Source organism: Dicentrarchus labrax, unplaced genomic scaffold (genome assembly GCF_905237075.1).
Source record: "Dicentrarchus labrax unplaced genomic scaffold, dlabrax2021, whole genome shotgun sequence".
Lineage (NCBI taxonomy): Eukaryota > Metazoa > Chordata > Actinopteri > Moronidae > Dicentrarchus > Dicentrarchus labrax.
The window spans coordinates 7,924,397-7,946,852 of NW_026136717.1; the positions used below are offsets into that span (position 1 = coordinate 7,924,397).

At 39.8% G+C, this 22,456-nt stretch overlaps 1 protein-coding gene across 1 annotated transcript in view; it reads left to right on the forward strand.

Annotated features, from left to right (window-relative positions):
- The first annotated feature begins 423 nt into the window (after window positions 1-423).
- LOC127379184 (pyruvate carboxylase, mitochondrial) overlaps window positions 424-22,456 on the forward strand; it is a 282,379-nt gene continuing 260,346 nt past the window's right edge. The window contains exons 1-6 of the mRNA XM_051428466.1: window positions 424-912; window positions 14,148-14,284; window positions 16,646-16,739; window positions 17,350-17,440; window positions 19,634-19,799; window positions 20,386-20,531. Coding sequence (XP_051284426.1) covers window positions 911-912; window positions 14,148-14,284; window positions 16,646-16,739; window positions 17,350-17,440; window positions 19,634-19,799; window positions 20,386-20,531 — 636 coding nt within the window. The 5' untranslated portion in view covers window positions 424-910. The remainder of the gene's footprint in view (window positions 913-14,147; window positions 14,285-16,645; window positions 16,740-17,349; window positions 17,441-19,633; window positions 19,800-20,385; window positions 20,532-22,456) is intronic.

A 22,456-nucleotide genomic window follows, 5' to 3' on the forward strand; every position in this document is an offset into this window, starting at 1 on the left:
GCTCACTGTCACATGTCTGACTGGGACACTTACAGGAACAGAGCCATGGTTATGTTATTAATATCACCTGTGTTGTTTCCTACTTGAACAAGTCGAAGTGCCTCCTGTGAAAAGGCACATTTCAGTGTCATTAATGAAAAACAACACTTGACAGGCCTGTAAAGTTTAGTACCAGTGACATTCAATACTTATAGTCATCCTCTTAATAACACTATATTATAATATGTTACACAGTACCTTCCTTTATGACACTGTGACACTTTAACTACTTAATGTAACACAGGAGAGCCACTAGCCCCGAGCTCTTTAAATGGTGCCGCTCGCTGCGTGCTGTCGTGTCCTCTTCTGTGATTGGTTGACAGCGGAGGAGGGCGTGCCTGGTTGCGTCATGTCAAACAGAGGGATGAAAGCTTATGGAGAGAGAGAAAGAGAGAGAAAGAGAGAGCGAGAGAGATTAACAGGGAGTAGGAGGCAGGCGCAGTAGCAGACTCCTATATCCGCCAGACGGGGACGGACGGTGCCAGCTGCTAGCTAAGTTAGCTATAGTAGACAGTTAGCAACTAGCTTCAGAGTCCTAGCGCCTTTACTACATATGAGGGACTGAGCAAGAGTGCGTGTGTGTATGTGTGTGACAGCGCGTGTATCGACGCTTTGAGCGCCCGCTCGGCCGTCCCGAAGTCACTCCGTGTGTACCTGTGTGCGCGTGTGTGTGTGTATATAAACCCCTCATATCTCCTTCCTCTTCCGACCAGCAGCGGTGTGTCTGTGATTGTGTGTATGTGTGAGGTTAGCAAGCAGAGAAGTTAACGCACACAAATAAACACACTCTTGATAGTCGGCTGTCTACACTCGGTGTCCGGTTACCTGACAGCGGATTCACATCCTTTACTGACACCGACAGAGCACCAGCATGTGAGTACTGATGGGTAACGTGTGTGTGCACGAGTATGAATGAGTCTTGTGCAGGTGTATTGCTGTCACTGAGTGCATTTGACCTAAACCATTTCCCTTTCCTTGAGTGTCTTGAGTGGCTACATGTGTAACCCTACTTGCATGTGTCTGGCTGTCAACGTGGTACCAGATGTTGCAAGAGTACGTCCAACTGTCCTAGCTGCACAGTTGCTGCAGATCTACATTTACAAACTCGTGTGTCCAGCTGAACCAAACTCTGTGCATTGAAAAACTAATTTTAAAAGTAAATACTGGCTCATGTACTTTGCTAGCTACACTCTGATGCTTTTTTAGCTCAACTGTGCACACAGAAACTTTAACTCCACATAGCAGTAGTGGCCAAAGTGGGATCAAAGGGCCCTGCGGTTGCTGCAAGAGGTCCCTTGTAAAATTAGGAGCTTTTTCAGTGGAGTTTTGTATTAGTAGCCTATGAGCTGGCAACATGACAAAACATGCAGCAATGAGTGCTTTTGTTACGCACTACCCACCTGCAGAATGGGTGGTGAGGTAAAATAAAACACTGTGGGGCTCCTTTACCTAATGGAGGTATTTAAATGGGAATCCTGGCATTAAGCGAAATAGGAGGCACTTCAGAATGTCCTGCATCTCCTCTTGTGCTTGTGTATAGGAGAGAATAAATATGTTTACATGTTGAAACTTGTAGATTAACATAACTTGCTTGTAAGCTGCTCATAAAATGTTTAATGGCCTGATTTTTCTCACTGATTCTCTGTTGCAGTGATTTGGTCTTCGTTCTTTCACCTTTGAACCCGTACATGTGTATCTGTTGTGTCAGAATCATTTGACGGTACAGTTTGTTCATCCTCAAGGCAACCTTTACTATGCTTCAAACAATGGTACATGCAGAACAGCTGTCTCATCCCAGAGCTCAGGGAGGCCCAGTGGGAGCTGTGCAGTGATCAAACAAAGGACTGTTATCTTCTTCACAAGTCATATGCAGAGCTTGCAGTAAGATCCTCTAGCAGAGGTGTGATCAGAGGTACGCAGGCAGAAAATGCAGTCACCGCTTTTTGGCTTTGGTTTCTATAAGTGACTGTAGTGGCCGTGTGTGTTTGATGGGCATGTGCCATTCACTCATTCACCTTCATGTTATTACGTGTCACAATAATGTCAAAGTTATCAATTGAAAATGTCCAAGGCAACTGGGAGGCATCCATTACAGTTTCACGACAATGTTGCAGAAGTTTGACTGCTTCACCTGCACTTCACCTTGTAAATCTCTAAAGAAGATATATTTTAGTTCTTTCCCCCACATAATTCCTTTTGAACACTCAAAATTGCTTGAAGGCTTTGAGTCCTGGAGTAGCAATTGGACAGACAGAACTAGTTAAGCTGTTGTGATTGCAACAAAGAAATAAGCCAAAATATTAAGCATGCTTTTTGCCCCTCTGATACACCATAGACATTCAGACACGGTCAGTTGACAGTACTCCTGGTGTGCACTGACACTTAAGTTTAGACTATATCTGGTAGGATGCAGGGGGCCCTTGGATGGTCAGAGGCTATTATATTTCCACAAGCAAGGCTTAAATTATACATTTTTGTAAGCAAGCCTTTTAAATCTTATTTCCTTAAAGTTACAAAGAAGTTTGCAGCTGTTTTAGGATCAATTATATCAAGAGTTCTCCTGCAGAAAGAACGTTTTGAACTGATACAACCTGTCTCTCAACAAGTGCCACATCAAATGTTTTGCCTCTTATGTCTGCACTGCGTTCATCTTTCTCACTGCATCTGTGTTTCTAGGTTGGAATGTTGCACATTTGCATTTTTTAATGGCATGAAAACACATTTTTCATTACATGGCATGCCAGAATGTTTTACCAACAACGGTATGTTAACAGCTTATGCTTGTGGTGACATACACTGGCTCACACTAGACATTAAATGTTTAAAAAATAAAATAAACTGAAAAAACTGCACTTTTGTATTTCAGTACGCTTCTCTGCACACTTGCCGTACTCTCTCAGCATATTTTGTTTTTTTACGTCTTTAGCTAATTAGGTTCCTGACCTGTTGTTGGAGTTCCCATGAAATGATAAATGAAAAGATTGCATTATTCATGCTTCCTGGGAAACACTGGACTGTCTCCTCTGCCTACCACCAGGGCACCAACCAGCTAACAGCTGGTGTGGTTGGAGTTAGAGTGGAATCTGACCAGGAGGCAAATAGTAAAGACTGTGGTACGGGGGTAGGAATACACTAGCAGTGCAGGCAACCCTTCTGAAAGGGATGACATAAAGATTATTTTTGTATACTTTGTGCCTTTGCTGAGATTTTGAGTCATGTTTAGGTGAAGTACAGCCAGTCTATGTTCAATTAGGCTAAACAATGTGGCTCTTGTATGGCACCCATTATATAACAAATGTAAATTTCTTCCCAATATATCATTGGTTCACACTTGAGCCTCTCTGTATTATGTCCCATCCTGTTTTAATAGGAAACACGTCAGACTAAGGAGGTGCAATGTCATTGGGCCTCAAAGCACTGGCTGATAATAGTAATTATAGTTCATGATAGACTGTGAATCACAAAACCCTGCATGAATGTTTTGCATCAGCATTGTCTGGAAGTTTCTTCCCTTGAGGTTTAGTGAGGTCAAAGAGGGTCTAGTAAAGGGTAGCGGAATGTCACTTGTGAAGCTTTCATCCTCTTAGCAGCCCCTCACCCACATTAGCACCCAAGAAACTTTGAGTGTTTCATAACCAGCTAATTACATAAGACCCCTCTTGGTAAACTCTGGTTATAAAGAGAGAAAAAGTTGAAGAGAAGTAGATGAATCCAAAGAAGGCATTTTGTGTAAAAGGGGACTTTTAAAGTATCTAGTAGCCAGGCTTTCCTTGTCATAGAGTGAGTAAAGGCTCTTATACACTCGCCGTTCCCAACCTGTTGTGCGACAATGTGACGTCAAAATGACGCAGATCTCGCTGGCGCGGCAGGATTTAGGCCCAGTTGCGCACCACTTTTTTTTTTTTTTTTCAGCTGAGTGCGCCAAAGCAGAAACAGGAAGATGGACGAGTTCGAGGGCAAGCTTTCCGAGCAAGTGTGCCTCTACAGGCATCTGTATGATCCTTCAGTGAAGGAACACAGAGATGCCCAGAGGTGCCAGAATTCATGGCGAGAAATCGCCATGAATGTTGGAAAAGAGGAGGCCATATGCCGGAAAATTTGGAAGAATCTCTGCGACCGATTTGGAAAATCAAAAAAGAGGTCTGCCATTGTTTACCTTTTTCTTCTTCTTCTAGTGTGTAGAAATAGCAAAGTCGGTAGCCTTTCCTCAGTTGCGAGACCTCTGTTCAGGAGAAGACTGCAACTAGTGTTGCGACCACAACGCGCAAGTATAAATAGTTACAGCGCTCCCATGACTTCACATTGTCGTGCTACAGGTCAGGAACGGCGAGTGTATAAGAGCCTTAAGGGTTGGCAGAATATAGCCTGTAGGCCAGTTTTGGGGACATTTCTCTCTCAGCCTTCTCCTCTCTGGTCAAGAATGTTCCTTGCAATTTTGTTCTTTTGTTGCTGTCCTTGTTACAAGCAAACACAAAATATGAAGCCTTTTCTTTACAAGAGAACCTGTATGAAAAATACAAGTTCAAGGTCAAGTAAGGGAAAAGAAATCATGGTCCATCAAAAAAAAGACCATCAAAAAGAACAGGTTAAACAAATCTTGGCGGCTATTAAATTATGATGTCCAGTAAAAAGGTGAAAACACGTCTTTATGTGATCAATCTGGTGTTTTTCCAACGTATTTTATCTTACAGGGCAGCTTGTGGCTGCAGGAGGCCGAGGCATCTTGTTGACACAGCTGGTAAAGAGGCTGAGTGAAAATGAAAGTTGAGAGAAAAATGCAATGCAGATGTTTCCTTGGGCTCTAACAATCCCATCAATGTAACATTGTATACTTTGTCAGATACTAATAAAACTAGTTTTACATTTGTTGACGTTGCAATGTTCAAACGAGTAACAACACCTATTTGGGTTCATTTATATCGAGGATTAGAGTTGAAGAGTGAAGTCAGAGAGAGGTCTTTTGAATGGTAAATTTAAGGAAACTTAATACATTAATGTCTTGCTCAAGGTCCTGTTAAAAGAGCATTTGTTGTTTTCGTATTTCTTGTTTTCGTCGAGTCTCCCACTGCTTGTTGATTCGGAACCATGATCTACCTTTCCACAGGCTCAGTACTCTAAACTTTATGCCACTACTGCCCACTTTTTAGTCCAGTCACAAGCATTTGTTTTGTCTACACAGACGCAGGCAGCCTCGGTAACCTTGTTCCTGCTGTGTGAGCATGTGCTGCTGTTGATAATTGGGACCTTTTTAAACCTCACCTTCACTGTTGTTTACTGCTGTGACACAACTGATCTTGTACTATTTTCTCAGCCTTTTCACAGATAGCATGCTCTTGGAGAGGCTGCGACTTCAGTTATTTTGAGTAGGAGGGCACAAGTTGATTCTTGCTCTGTGTAATTACAAATGGAGCTTCCAGTTTGGTTTATTTACATGTAAATTAAATAGTAAACCTTTAATGGAAACAGAGTCAAAAACAGAGTCATCCATTCTACCTATCAGGTCAGGGTTAGGTAGGACAGAGGAGGAGACTGCTGAGGTGGAAGGAGGGAAGAAGGAAGGAAGGGATTGTGGATGAATGCACACCCATTTTCCATTCTTTGTTGTTCACTCCTCCTCAACATCTAATGACTAAATTGTTTGTGCATTAAACAATTCGGCAACCAGTCTACCTACACAGATGTGTGATTATGTGTGTGAGGCAATCTTCTGTTTAAACGTGTTGAGGCTAGAGCTCTGTGTCATGTTACATGTTGAGAACAGTGTTTGTAGGTGATGGAACTGTTTTCAGGTGTAATTTCACAGCAATCTGCATCAGATTTTACAGTACAGCGGGATTCCTGTATGTCTTACCTCACCTGAAAATATGTTGTTACAGTCACATAGCTATATACAACTATAAAAAACTATAACTCTCTTTTTCTCTATATTACTAAGCCACATTTACTAGAGTCACCTTGTCAGCTTAACCCTGTATGTTGTTTATACCCACAGGATTTGATAAACAAATTCCTAAAAGTATGAAAATAAGTCAGGCTGAACTATTGGGAAATGTCTATAAAGTGGGACATAGTGAGAAATAAAGTGGGAAATTAAGAATAATTCCATAATTATATATCAATGGTGTTCTCACAAAATATCTTTTTCTTTGCATTTGAACATTTCACTCTTCATCTATCAGCAGTGAGGAGAAAAAGCGTGTTTTATTCTGTATGTTGTATGCATTAAAACGTTTTGTTAGAATCAAGTTTTGATTATCATGATATATGTTTTATCCCTGTCCTAGATTTAATGATGAACTCCACCAAGGAATGTCAAATACTTGAGGAATTAAATTGAAAGATAGAGAAGCTCCAGAAAACCAGTGTGCTTCAAAACCCTTGTGATATATGATGCCACAATAGAGAAGGAACAGTTTTATATTATGTGCACTATGCCCATAACACACAAGTGTTTTTTTTAAGGTGATATCACTTTCAGTACATCAGGGTTTCTCTGTTTAGAGAACTCTGAATGAATTAGACATTTGCGGTACAGGATGAAAAGGCAGATTCTGTGTGATTGCACAAATGCTGACAGACAACCATGTGTATGTATTGGCCCCAGGTTCAGCCAATTAGGGCAAAGGTAATGCTAGTTATGTGTGTCACAATATCACAGGCTGTCTGCGTCAAAACAGAACCGAACTTTGATCTCTATGAAGTTAATGTATGAACCAGAAATCACCTCTGTTCTTTTAAGCTTCCCAAACACACACACACACACACACACACACACACACACACACACACACACACACACACACACACACACACACACACACACACACACACACACACAGGTCATTCTCAGCAGTAATTTATAACCTTTAACTTTACACAGAGGAGCATCTGATGCATGCAGGCAGCAAGGCATGTTTGTCAGGTTTTAGCTGTACTGTCAGACAGATAAACACTGATGGCTGAGAACGAGTTTAGTTATTCAGAAACTTTGCTGTGTGGACACACTGTAGACACAAAGATTTAGAGACAGGACAACAAAGAAGGAGAGGGTCATGGAGTACATTTGGCATAGAAAAAAATCTACATTCCATTTTGGCTTTCAAACTATAATTTAATTCAGTGCTTGTTTTGTGTTGCAGCGGTTTTGAAACTGATGTTCGCAGTCAGGATTAAGTTAGGGTAGAGGTTTTATAGTAAAGTCTTTTTGAACTGTTCCTGCCAAGGCCTGGCCACAGAAAATATTGATACCTGGATGCAAACTAGTGCCATGTAAATGTGCCCTAACTACCTAAATATAGTGTCTTATGATGCATTTTGTCACAGTGTAAACAAAAGTTCCTACCTAAAACAATGAGTGGTCTGCAAGAGGTTTTTTGCCTCCAGATTGAATCTTGTGGAACTAAATGTTGGTGAATAACTTTCAGACTTCTGGTTTGAATTAGTTGCCTAGGATGCAGAGGGAGCTGTGGTGCTCTCAGTGAATGCAGTGACACAACCCCTGGAAAAAGATAGTATACTGGTATCTCTCGAAAATGCAGTAGATTACAAATTGAATGGGCTGGTTTGAAGTGGGGTGGATGGTTTATATGTGAAACAAGAAGACAACCCCACTGTCCTATTTATTAGTTTTAGACTTAGTCAAAGGCAGAGGTCACATTCCTGTGCCACAGTAGGGACCTTTCTGAAAGGTCGGAAGACTGAGGGAAACTTGCCAAATGGTTTTAGCTTTTACACATCAGATAAATGTGATTTAGAAATATTAATGCATAAGATAATTGTTCATGATTCTATTCCCTTTTTGTTACCAATTCTCGACAGGAATCTTCTAGTAGCACTCATTCATTACATAAAACAAGTAGTTGAAAATTAGGTGATCGACGATGAGTAAAATTTAGGCCTTTACAAATGTATAGTAGGTAATCCAGATTATACCTAAATTAATAGGAACCTGCATGAATAATGACTCACTGAGAAGCAACAGAACCTTACTAGCCTGAGCAGTGCCTGAATTGGACCAAAAAAGGTATCAGTACCCTAATTCAGTACTTCACCAGCATTGCTGTACACAGGGTTTTAGAAATCCTGAGGTCCAAAAACTGAACTTGCTAGGGGGAGACATCAAAGTAAAGTCATTTGTAGACAATTATTTAATAACTTATATTGTCTACCCCTCCGTACCAGTGAGTACTGGCCCATTTCAGGCACTAAGCCAGAGACATTTATTAATTGAGAAGCTCTTAAAATGTGTCTGGTGTCAGTCCTTTCTCATGTGTAATGTATACACTTTAAGTTAATGCATTGTAACACTGGAATCACAAGAGCACTCTGACTCAGTTTACAGGCCACTGGACAAAACTGATCCAAATGTAAGCCTTGTAATCCATCTAAAAGAGCTTTCTTTTTTTTTTTAGAGGTGTGTGGGGGAAAAACAATACAACTTATTTGAATCATTTGGATTTTCTGTCACTGTTGATCGAAGCAACTCTCTCCCCTATCTTCCCCTGTTATCGTGTGTGTGTGTGTGTGTGTGTGTGTGTGTGTGTGTGTGTGTGTGTGTGTGTGTGTGTGTGTGTGTGTGTGTGTGTGTGTGTGTGTGTGTGTGTGTGTGTGTGTGTGTGTGTGTGTGTGTGTGTGTGTGTGTGTGTCAGATGAAGTTTGAACAGTGACTGAAAAGATGTCAGTTAATAATTGATGTGACTTGTCATGTCTGTTTGTCAACATTTAAGCAGCCATAGCTCAGAGCTGTAAACTGATCAGTCCAATCAGATAGCCTATCATGATTAAAGGACATAAATTGATCAAGTTATATCTGCTCAGCACTACATGATAAATACTAGCTACTGTAGTGGGGTTTCTGTCATCATACTGGTTAATAAGGTGGATATTGATGTCAGCCATTACTATCACTCCTATCTTTGACTGAAGACTGAATGTTGTGGTGTTACAGTGTTGTAACATGCATGATAACATACATTTCTGCTGTATCAGGCAGAGCCACATGGGATTCAGTTTACATTTTATTGCATTTTCACTAAAGAAAGTTTGGATTTTTTTGGGAATTAAAAATGAACAAAAAAAAACGCTTGATGGTAAAAGGTACAAAAAATAAAAGGGGGGGGCAGTTAAAAAAAAAAAAAAAATTGTTGATTATAAAATAAAAAAAAAAAAAAAAAAAAAAATAGTTTGGTAGGTGTAAAAAAAAAAAAAAAAAAAAAAAAAAAAAAAAAAAAAAAAAAAAAAAAGTGGTGGTATTTGTGGGAAAGAAAAAAAAGAAAAAAAAAAAAAAAATTATTTTTCAAAAAAAAAAAAAACCAACATTAATATTAAATAAAAAAAATGATAAAGAAAAAAAAAGGTTTGGTTTTTTTTTTATAAAAAGAATAAAAAATTAAAAAGTAATTAAAAAAAATAAAATAAAAAAAAAAAAAAAAAAAAAAAAAGAAAAAAAAAAAAAAAAAAATTAAATAGTGTTGGGCAATATGTCGTTGACTACGTTCCACAAGGGATTATTCTTGCACCTATTTTCCTCATTAAACAGAAAAGTACTACCATACTAGGTTAATTGTCTTGTTAACTCATCATAAAGGACACTTCATTAAAACAGGGACAGAAATTAAATAAAACTCAACAAAACAGTCTTGGTTAGTCTTTCTAATGTTCTAACAATAAACAACTCTAGTTTGGGGGTCAGGGGTTAACTTCCAAATAAATCCTGAATTCACAGAGTCAGATGTGAATATATTCTGGCTGTAAACACTGTTTGTCCCCTCTGCCTCTCTCTCAGTTGCTGGAATGTGCCACTGGGTTAGCTTGCTTGAATGAGAGTCTGACGCTGAGCATTCTCTGGAGGCAGACCATTAAATTAGCTAAATAAAAGGACAAAGATTGGCCAAAAAAACCCAACCGATGATAGCCTCAGACAATCGCCTATAGCCAATATATTCGTCCAATCACCCACCTCTACTTGCTAGTGCCTAAAAGAGAACAAGTGTGTTACAAGTCAGTGTGTCCTCTGTGTGTTTGTTAAACTATGAATCAGGCCCCAGAATGGACAAATGTTTTCCGCTGTGAATCCCCATGTGCCAAAATGAGCAACATCTTTTCATCAGTGTGAAGGCCAAAATAGGTGTGTTTTTTTTTTGTGTTTTGTTATTTTTTTGTTGAGAAATTTTAGTGTTCACCTGTTTCACATTATCAGTATGAACTGTAACAGTGAGAAAATCACTACAGGCCACAACATTTTTCACCAGTTGTTTGTTGAAGTGTCCAGAATAACATTTACCAGACATTTTCAAAATACACGCCTTCAGTATTCTGTCAGCTGTCAAACTGTGGGAGGAGGTTAGCACATAAAAACTAGTGCCAACAAACAAAATAAAAAAACATTCCCTTCCTTCCTCATTTTTCTTCTGTCCTTTATTTCACAGGCTTAATCCTGATAAAGAATAGGTTTATCTTTGAGGCAGAAAAGAAGACAAACCGGCAATATGACATTGAGGCGTGAAACCAAAATTACCCTCAAGTTGTACTGCCACAGCTTGAGTGTCCTCACCATTTGACATTCCTTTCATTCCACAATTTATCCTTGAGCTTGCCTCATTGCGTTTTGGCAATGTGTGTCATGCTACCGGTGAACCACTTGCCTTGGCACATTTTATTGTTGGCTCCATCCGTCAGTGCAGGAAGATGGTAGGAAAGGAAGGAAGAGGGTAGTGAGCTACATTGCAAAACTGTCGAATAGTGGTATCAAAAACGAGAGACTTTTTTAGAATGAGAGAATGACAGATTATGCTTGGGTGCATTTTTTTTGTATAGATCAGCTGTTTACGATATTTCACTATTTCAGGTTAGGAAGTTTTTTTCCAATGCAGGCCACTGTAGATTGCCAGCTTTTAGGAGATCAAAGAGCATTTTAGATTACAGGCCACATCTTAAACTAACTATCATTATTATAGATATAGTTTAAATGTTTTTTTTTTTTATTGGGGCTTTAAGGCTGTGTTACAGATATTAAAGTCACTTGACTGTTAAATCTCAGAGGAATTAGCTCTGACTGCCTGGCCTCATAGCCACATTGCTAATACAGTGTATTGTTTTTTTATCAGAGACCATATCACCCAACCCTAGTTTATTATAAAGGTACTTCTATGGTAAGATTGTATGGGAGAGGTGAGGTTAATGCAGGCAGATAATGTTTGACCTGTTTTTGCATGTCTGCCTAGTTCATTTGTCCTGTTCCTCTCTGGTTCGCTGTTGTATCCCTGTCGTATTCAGGTCTCAGGAAACTGTATCTGTTTCATAGTGTGACGCTGTTTCTTTTGTGTAGATCCAGTATACTGTTTCAGCCTGAGCTTCCACTGCATACGGTCCTCAGACAGTCTCAAGGCCTTCATTGACAGTATAAAAGCTTTTATTCATTGGTTCTTAAGTCATTTTTTTCCTAGCTAATGAAGTCAGTTACCATCAGTCAGTCAGTTACCAAGGTAGTAAGTCACACATAAAGACAACCTAAAAAGGTTGTCACTGTGAAGAAGATTTAGAGTTAAAAAAAATAAAATAAAAATCTGTTTGCTTTATGCTGTCCAATCTGGGTGATCTAGTCTCTCAGCAATCTGGCCATATTCTGTCCACCTAGGGAGTTTATTTAGGTTTATGTAACTAAATGAGTTCTATTTGTGTCATTTGTTTAATTCATTTTAATTCCAGATAAGATCCAATCCCTTGTCCAGTGTTACTCTGCGTCTCGCCAAATGCATAGTATCAAGTGGGATGGGCTGAAGACTATCCCATCATGCATTGAATAAAGTAGTACTATCTACTTCACACAGATGAATTAAGCTATGCTGTTACTTATCTTTATATGCCATCATGTATATCATTGTAATGGTTAGGTAAAGTGACTGTTTGGACTATACACCGCAGTCAGTTATCATTAAATCTATATAGCACATAGGTGATAATTCACTTTTAAGTGAAACCCTGTAACCACACATAACAAACAGGAAGTGATTGTGCATGACGAGACTTCCTGTAGCTTAGCTTTCTGCCTGGGTCACTGTTACCATGAAAAGTTGAATGTTTGGAGAAGATGCCAGCGCTCATAGTGATTTTAGTCTCTTTGGATTAATGTCTAATGTTATGTTATAGTTTAGGACATTGGCTTAGTTGTTGTTTTATTCATGTGCTGCTTGAGCCCTGAAGTGTAAAACATATAGTCAAATATACATTTACAAATCAGTTTTGTTTAGTTCATTATTTTCAAATTCTGGGATTTCCAAATGAATGGCACTTTTATCAGATTATTGACTGCATCACTATTGTTTGACCACAGTGTGGCAGCAAAGCACTGTCACTGAGGTGTATCCCTGTAGTCAGACCAGAAGAAGAAGCTTCCAGTTTTGCAACCAGTCTGCCAGTCTCCCCACAGTGACTGAGTCCCTTCTTGTTCAGGAAGTTGTTGACTGCTGGCATCTTCAGTGCTGTGTGTAAGTGTATGCCTTTGTGTACCTGTGCCATTTACATGTGGTTGTGGGTAAGTGTTTCTGTATATATTTGGCAATACAGTGAGTAATTGTGTTTTTAGGGGCCTATTGATTGGAAATGTAGCCATGAAACCATAATGTCAGTTTTGGGTGTAATGAATGGTTTCTCTTGAATGTAGACCTAAATCAAGTGCAGTGGGCACTGAGGAAGCAAAGCAAAACCAACCTAGCTCAGCAATGAATTTAAGATGTTGAAGTATCTTGTTGTTCTGTATTCAGCATGAATTCATGGACAGAATTTTTGCCACTCTAGTTGCTGTGCTGGTGGACTAAACTGTTTTTTTAGTTGAAAGATAACTATCAGGAGATTGTTGTCTTACCTACAATTAAATCTGTGAATGGCTCTAATGGGGGCAGTTTGTATGGTTCTATCATAGTTTATATGATTTGTATCTGATATTTCTGACTGTTTTAATTGGAAGTAAAGGCACCACAAACACACCAGTAACTCCTTGTCTTTAATTAGAAACAGCTGCCACTGATTGGTGGCCTGTAAGAAGGGCAGCAGCTGATTGGCTATCTAACTTGCACCCTCCTTTTATGGAAAACTAATACCTGTGTCTTGGAAGAAGTTGTATGGTTCTCAGCCGTGATACCAGCCAGACTTTTCTGTACACTTTTTATCAGTAAAGTAGTTACTCCCCCCAGTACATAGATCCATACTCTCAATATAACACACATTATTAATTGACTGATTCTAAAGCGTCATCATGTTGCATGAATGTGTTTTGAATTTATAGACAATCTTTGTGGTTTTTCTGTTATTAAAGACCACTTCATAATATCCCCATTATTATGAGATAATATACACATTTAGTTTAGTATGAAAATTGACTGCCATCTTTTCAGTATCTTACCACAGATTAGTTCTGACTCATAATGTGATTGAGCTTGAATAGTGAGGCCACTATAATGGCCTTGAGATGGGATATTTTCTCTAACTTAGAGGATAATCTCTTCAATACTCCCAACCATCATATAGGCAAACTGACACATTGCTTATCCACAGATAGTTTTTGAACAGTCTTTTTGCAAACTTTCAAAGCAACAGAAGTCAGGGCTGCACATTTCAGAATATTCATACATAATACAGCTTTTTCTTCTTGCAGCACTGGAAAAATCCAAGATTCCTGCTTAATATCAGTCCAACACCAATTAAAATTCTCAGAGAAAATATCGCACAAGTTGAGAGGCACATACAACCCTCGGCAACAACTTAATAGGGCCTGCCGCTTTAGTAGATTTAATCTCTCTATGAAGGGCTCACACCTCTTGTTTAATCATTTTCAAAGCATTATCATCCTCTTATCATTTCCCTTAAAGCGTCTTTTTTTCACCTGATAAACTAAACTTAGCAAACGGTGACTGTATAGATATAGAAAGAATGACTTTTAGGTTTTGGCTAGGATTTGTGTTTTGTTTGATCTAAATTGAATGACTTTCCTGATGTGTGTTTATCTAGTATGTCTGGCTCTGTCACCTCTTTTAACCTCTGTTTGTTTGGTTAATTTTGATGTGTATCTAGACATTGTATATGACATTGCATTTTCTCTCTTTTTCTCTCAGGATGTTGAGGTACGCTGTAGTCCGAGGTGGCCTCGGCCTCTTGGCCGTGAGGAGGACATATCTTATCTCTCGCTTCGCCCACTCTGCCCCACAGAGCGAGTATCGACCAATCAAGAAAGTCATGGTGGCCAATAGAGGTAATCCAATACTCCATCCAAGTCCTAACAGTGCAAATTTACCACTGAAGAAGATAAGCAATTCAGACAGCACCATTAAATTAAATACATTTTAAATGCTGTTTCATTTATAATGTAAGAAAAAAGTTGTGACATTTACAATCTTCCCCATGCAAAAGAACAGACTCTCTTAATATTTAATGGCCAACATTTAGTTTGCCTTGGCACACGCTAATATTTAAGCACACATTGTACGTGGGTGGCTGTATAAGCTCGCTTTTGTTTGCTTAAATCCAGAAGCACTGAACTTCTTAAAATATTGGAAACAGAGGTGGAACTGCAACCATTGTCCTCATTGTACACTAGGAAGTTGAGTTTAAGAGTATGTATTCAACTGTTTCTGAATTGTATGCTGTACAGATGTATTTATTTAAATATTACTCATTATGAAAGCTATCCAGCATGTAGGTCTTTACATTTCCCAGAGCCTACATGAAACATGTTTTTTGATGTCTTAATACAGTGTATTTTTGTCCGCAAGACATATTGGACCCACCAATACAAAAGTATTTATTTTTTCCTTTCTTTCTAAACTGCTATAAATCACCATAAGTGGAGCCTATGTCACTGGGATTGAGATCTGAATAGAAATATAATTATAGAGAAGCCCAGAGTTTTCTAAACACCATGGAGTCACCAGCAAGGCGTAAACATCACTGATGTGCTCTGGTAATACTTATAATCCCCTGGACCCCCTTCTGTTAATGCTAATGCTGTCCAGAGAGGCCCTCAGTGTGCTATTAGTTTGACTCTGTCAGGTGACATGCAGGATTTGAGTGACAAATGAATGTATTCATGCTTTTTGTTCTAATTGCTTTTTAGAGCCTCCCATTATATTCATTCCTGCAGTCACATTTAAAATGCTTGATTTGGTTCAGTGTTTGATCATTTCAGATTGATCGCTGCATTGGGTTTCCAATACGATTCCAATGCTAGACATGTAGTGCTCTGTAGGTCTCTTGCTGCACATAAGTCTGCACACATTCATATGGACCCTCCCTTAAAGGCTCTATTTAACTGCTTTAATCCATCAATTTGATTCAAATAGATTGTGGTCTCTGCCATGCGTTCTCACACACACAGAGCAAGGCTTTCCGTCAATCTCTCTCCTTCGCATTGGCTTGACGTGATATCAACACCGCATTAGATTATATTCATCACGCTGGCGTGCGTGCGTGTGTGTGAGAGATGAAGAGGGAGACCGGACCATTGTATCATATCAGCCCAGATTCCACTTCGCAAGCACATCTCCTCTTTGCCATTGCTTCTCTGCTTTTTCACTAATATTCTCCTTTCCTTTCCTTTCCTTTCTGCTCTCCTCTCCTCCCTTTGCGCTCCCTGTCTTTTTCAGCACTTGTCAGATGTGATTTTCCTTTGAGCCACTTAATCTCTTCCTTTTTGCCCCATGTGACTTTGTTCCTTTCCACTCTCCTCTTTTCATTCCTTACTTCATATCCCTCTTTTTTTCCCCCTCCTCTGATTTTCTTGTCTAGTCTCCAATTATTTGTTAAACATTTAGTCAAACTTGCCAAACTGTGTTTCTCAGGTCCTCTGTGTTACGGTCCCTTTTCTCTTTTGTTCATTTCTAAACTTTCTGACCTCTCATTCTCTCTTCTGACCTTAAATCCATCACACTACATTTATCTCACTTCCCAAACCATCTCATCCTCTCCCCTCTGTCCTCTCTCACATTTTCATCCTTTTTTATGTTCTTACTCTCGTCCTTCTTCAGAACTCACTCTCTTTCTTGCTCACTTTTTCTCTTTCTCTTTTTTTTCATAGCTCCTCAAATGTTTGAATGCTGTCCTCCCCTTCAAGCAACAACAACACATCTTGCTGGCTTTCACTGACTAAACTTTTTTCCTCCCCCAAAATGTGTGTTGCTTGAAAAACAAGTATTTGGCTCCAGTGACAGCAAGATTAAAGGCAGGCAGTGTTTTGGTTGTCTAAAGCTGAGATTTTACACTGTGTTCTCAGCCTTTAGAAAAAAAACAGTAGACTTGTTGCAGTTTCTGTGGATATTTTTGCACAGTGTGATGAAGTATACCAGATAGACTTGTCTTGTTTTCACTTCTCATGTGTGGCATAAAAAATTCAAAGTGTATTTTATTCCCTCAGTGGAAGAGTTTGTTGCAAAATAGGGTCAATGCTACAGGATGTTGATAAAAAAAAAAGCGTATGCTTATGAAAAATAGAGAACTAAAACCTCCCACTACTTACAATCTTCTAAACTATGGATCAAATATTGTAAAAATGAAAATGTAGCAACGCAGAACACTGACAATTAGTAAAATAACCACATCCTTTACCATCTCCTTACAGGTGAGATTGCTATCCGTGTGTTCAGAGCCTGCACTGAACTGGGGATTCGAACCGTGGCCGTCTACTCTGAGCAAGACACTGGACAAATGCACAGGTACTAATCTCTGCTACATTAGAGCCGAATGGGTCCACACAGGTTTAAAATAAAGAAAGCGTAACCGACAGATGTCTTAGTAAACTGCTGGGCTGCCACTGCTGGGTATCGACCATAAAATGCTAACTGTTGATTAGAGCCAACAGCAATTAAAAGAAGCTGGGGAGCATTTTTCTCCTCTCCGCTTTGGGCCAGTTCTTTGTTTGGAGTTGGTATTAAGTAGGGACATAAGTATAATCGTATTGACATAACAAGCATTCAGGTAATCATGTTGCTTAGTTTACATACACAAACATCCTAATTTGCCTCTCTGTGAGCATTTTATTTCTACTCTGACTGTTTGCTAAAATGTCTTTCACTGACTAATAGATCTTGTTATGTGATTGTGCTTCCACCTGGTTCTTTCTATCCTGAAGGCTGATTGGAGCACTAATCTGAATAAGTAGGCTTTATTTGAGTAAATACTGGTGCCTACTCTTTACTGAGCTCGGATGTGCCGCCATGAAGCCATAATGGCTGTGTGTTTGAGAGCTGGTGTCCATCTGTGTGTTCTGTATGCTTTTGCTGTCTCCCTTCCGTCCCCCTGATATTCAATCCTTTGTCTTCACAGGCAGAAGGCAGACGAGGCTTACCTAATTGGAAAAGGCCTGCCACCTGTTGCAGCATACCTGCACATACCTGACATCATCAAAGTGGCCAAGGTAAAGCAATGCTATGAAAGGCCAATACTAAATTTGCTGTTTTACACCTTTTTAGGTCTGCCAGAATAGAAAAAATCTGTTCATAATCATGTGCATTACATACACAGTATTTATTTGTGAGAGTAGCTTGCAGTGCGACATCATACGTCAGCTCCATCTTGCACAGAGAAGTGATACAAATAGTAGAAGTTTTGAATAAGAACAGTGTCTCTCATGTTCAGAGACTTAACTAAGCTGAAATAAGCCATCCTGGTTATCTTTCTTTGAAGGCGTTTTCTTTGAAGTAGTTGTAGGAAGTCTTTAATTTGCATTAAAATAAAATTTAATCATTTTGTTTTATATTTGCTTTCTTTCTGGGAATGAAATGAGAAGATTATCAAACTGTAGTCTGTGGAGAGCCGTATCAGGTGGGAAATTAGCTCAGCATAAAGACTGGAATCAGGGGAAAATGGCCAGCTTGACTCTGTCCAAAGTGAAAAACTACAGATATTCTCTTGGGATACACTTTACATTTAGTTGTAAAGTCTTAACCTAATGGATTTCAATGGCATAGAATTAGGGTGACAAGTGACTGACAAATCCATTTTTATTTCTTTCTCTTCACCCTAAGTCTATATTTCGCTTGGTTGGAGGGAAGGAAACGGAAACAACTTCTTTCTGTTCCTCCGCAAAAACACCTGTCCCCCTGTTCATCTTTTCCTTTCTTTTTATCCATCGTTTTTACCTCCTCTTTCCTCCTCTTGTTCTTTGTTGCTGCCTCGCTCTACCATTTCCCTCCTTTTCATTCTTCATTCTTAATCTCTCTCCCTGTCTTTCTCCTCCCTCCACCACTTGTCACTATGTTAGATCAGGTCTGTTCCGTGTTACCTCCTTTCCCTCCCATCCTCCCTCCATCCCTTCAGGACACGCTGCCAGTTGTTCATTATCATTTTTCTGATCAATCTCTCACGGTTTATAATTTTCTGCGTGGGCATGTGGTCAGCCAGCCAAGTCAGGGAGCCTCCGCCGTCCAACTAATTTCTCAAAATCCGTCTGCCTATCTGGGAGCCCAGCCACTCCATGCCAGCAAAGTAGTGTGTGTGTCTGTGTGTGTGTCTGTGTTCTTTCTCTCCCGCTCTCACTCTTTCACATTCACTGTATGTTTACCTCTTCTTCACACTGTGTATCACTCTGTTACTGTGTGTGTGTGTGTGTGTGTGTGTGTGTGTGTGTGTGTGTGTGTGTGAAAGTATGAGCGTGCGTGTGTGTGTGTGTGTGTGTGTGTGAGAAAGTATGAGCGTGCGTGTGTGTGTGTGTGAGTGAAAGTATGAGCGTGTGTGTGTGTGTGTGTGAAAGTATGAGCGTGTGATCTTGCTTGTATGAATGTGCGTATCCGCGGGGCGTTATGTTAGCCTGTGTGTGTGTCTGTGTGAATCATCACCTGCTGTCCATGTCTCTTTGCATTCATGTCTTTGTGAGGTGTACCTGCTTGTGTGCATCCACTTGCTGCATTTTGTGTGTGTGGCTCCATGCCTCCCCTGGACTGCCAGTAACAGCTCCCTTAACAACGGGACAGCCCATAATTATAGTCCGCCTCGTATCCAAGAGCAGATGGCACATACTGATCCAGAGATGGCTCTATCTGTCAAGCTCGGCAGCTACTGTATCTGTCTGCTACCTTGTGTGTGCATGTGTATGTGCTCTCAGTACCTTCCCCCTGACCCTCAAATTATGCGTGCCTGTCTAGTCGCTCAGTCTCCCACTGGTGTCCATTGAGTAGATGATGATTAAGGTGATTGCAACTAAGATGGAGTGAGAATAAAATGTGCCATTAGCTCAGAGTCCCTTTGCCGTAAGTGATACGTACATCTTTTTCACTTGCCAGCAGGCAGTGTGTGGTAAAGGATGCAGGTTAGCGTGTGTTATGACTCTTTATTTCCCTCACCGATAGTCAGCCAAGTGTTAACTGGGGCCCTGCAGTGGCTCCCTATTTAACACAACTCCCGTTGCGTAGCTGGGCTACATTTCCTTTCTCTGGGTTTCACTGGCAAATAATTTTATTTAAAAAATGCTTAAGAGTGGGCACATTTGTTTCTCGACCTATTTAATTTAATGTAATGTGTTTCAAAGCAGTAAAAAGCCAAAGCCAACAGATACAATGCACATAAATATAATAATCTTTTCTCCGCCATCTGTCCCCCTCTCACTTCTTAGGACAACAATGTGGATGCTATCCACCCAGGCTATGGTTTCCTCTCTGAGCGGTCAGACTTTGCCCAGGCCTGCGCAGACGCAGGGGTGATGTTTATTGGACCATCCCCTGAAACGGTCCGCAAGATGGGAGACAAGGTGGAGGCTCGTTCCCTGGCCGTGTCTGCAGGTATGGAACGAGATGAGCATGAGGAACAGCATATTCCCAGAAAGGAGAGGTCGTGATATAATACATGCTATAATGTGTGTAGTATTTTCACTCTCTAACAAGATTTGTTTGTATCTACCTGTAGTATTATTGGTGAAAGTGTTTCTCAAGATTTAAACCAAATTTTGCCATAAACCCTGGTGCTTGTTGTCATGATGACTCACTCCCCCTCCTCCCTCCACCTTTCACCCTGGCATTGCTCTGCTAGCATTTGCTTTGGCTTTTACTCTCCAAGCATTAATTTTGTCTTTACTGTGGGTGATGAGCATTTTTAGAACATATATTTCACCCTTTAACTTCTAAGCCCATCTGTCACTGCAAGAAACTGTGAAAAATGAAGCTCTATTTATGTGGCGTTAATGGCGTCTTCCTCCTATTTTGCGCCATAAAGAAGTACCCTTCTGCTATTACAACAAAATTTGACCTTGTGAGACTCAAATGCCGTGTGAAGTTAGAAGTGCCTGGCAGTCTATAATATTTTTTTTGCTATAAAGTACAGCCTTTCTTACTTATTTATTAATTTTACTCAACCCACGCCCTGTTTTAGGTGTACCTGTGGTCCCAGGAACAGATTCCCCAATCTCCAGCCTGCAAGAGGCGCAGGTGTTTTCCCAGACATACGGCTTCCCAATCATCTTCAAAGCAGCCTTTGGAGGAGGTGGTCGCGGCATGAGGGTGGTCAGAGAGTACGAGGTGAGTCTGTCAGCCACTGCTCTACATGATCACGTCCGTGAGAGATGTAATTTAACAGCTTTATCTAACAAATAAATGTTGTGCAGCAAAGAGAAAACAAACCCAACTTGATGGCCGGTCGTCCTCATGACACATTTTGGTTTTAACATTCATTAAATTTCTGTTTGTGTTGAATCAAGGTAAAATCTCATGGAAATTACAACCTGGTCATTTATCTCGCCGGCCGCCAATCACCATGTGTGTTTGTGTTTTGGTGTATGTGCTCTGAACTTGCATTAGCAGAGGACATTAATAACATAATGTCTTTTAATATTGTATCTGTCACTTCTCAAAATACGTATCTCAGTATAAACATTTTACAGTACACGTGCTTCCTACAAGAGAGATCTTTAAATGATGAAATACCCTAACATACAAATTGCATACAAAAACATATAAGAACAGGAGGCAGGAAACGGTAGACAGGAAAAATATTTTCCTTTTTAAAGGAATGTCTTTCAATACCTAGTTTGAGGGCACATCCAGTTATGTGTTGTGCATCCCTTGGCGGATTTACATCTACCAATCTGTCACAGCCATCCTCATCTTCCTCCTCTCGGCAATGTATGGGTGCCATAACCCAGACAGCAATGATGGGCTGTCACAATAGCTGTCACAGTGATGACCGCACAGCACTCTGATGGAGAGAAGTATAGGCTAAAACTGGACTTTTTGGGTCATATTACTCACCATGTTCTGGAGTCTAGTAAACAATCTTATTAACTGTTAACATATGCTCATATGAAATTAGATTAATCCTATCTGGTCAACATGCCACTTTTTGCTTGTTCTAGGTATTTTTTCTTGGCTATGAAATGTCTGGTTCCCAAGTATTTTATAAGAATAACAATTTTATGAGTGAGTGACATGTGCCAGCTGTCACCGCTAGATTGCAGACTTGCTCTACATTTGCGCCCTCATCTACTTCAAATAAGAACCCAAAGAATAAAGGCAAACGTAGTTTCCTTTCTTATACATACTTCAACATCATAATGCAACAATACGTATATGAGGTCCAGAAAACTAAAAAAACTGTACATTATGAAAACGTTATGCATTATTTATAGAGTAGCCTCTTATACAAAGTGTGGTGATAGTCTGTATATACAGTGATTCTGTTTGTTTCGTCTATGTTGAATATGCTGTGTGTTTAATAGAGTTATTAAAATATATTCATAAGGCTTTTCAGCACAGACAGCCAACAGCTGCTTACTCACTGTAAGTGGTGTTTTGGGAGATGCTTGTGAAAAATTCAGAATGGATGTAGAGTTTTAACCTCCAAGAAAAACACTCTTGACCTCAGTTGATAGTTATTGGAAAGTGGGCCAAGCAGGGCCAATAATACTATTTCACTTGCCATGGTTCAGTTGTAGGGTAATTATGATTTTATTTATTTGTTTTTAAAAAAAAAAACAATTGTACATTATTAATGGTCAAATAAAACCTACAGATTTTTTTTTATTTCCCTGGGAATATCCTTTTAGTGGATGATTATATCCAAAATATGTGTCTCAAAGGGAAAATTAACTCCTTAAGGCCTGTAGACACCAGGAAGTTGTCACCCCTGTTTATTTCAGTGGAGGCCTGGTGGCAGCTTTGCTTCATGTGCCAGCAGTAAGAGGGGCACTGGAGGGGGGGGGTTTGCCTCTCAAGTTTGACAATGTCAAACTTTTTCAGCAGGCAGCTGGTTGTTGTCCAATCAGATGGAAGAGGACAGAACAGTGGTGAATCAACTGCACAGAGCCACGCCACCTCCTCATCCTTTATGGCTCATAGTGTTCACGTTCTTTATTTCTTTGCTTTAGCTTTTTGAAAAACAAAGATTGTGTAAGTCACATTACATTAGGTTAAGTCACTACTGTAACTTTGTAACCTACCCAAAGTCC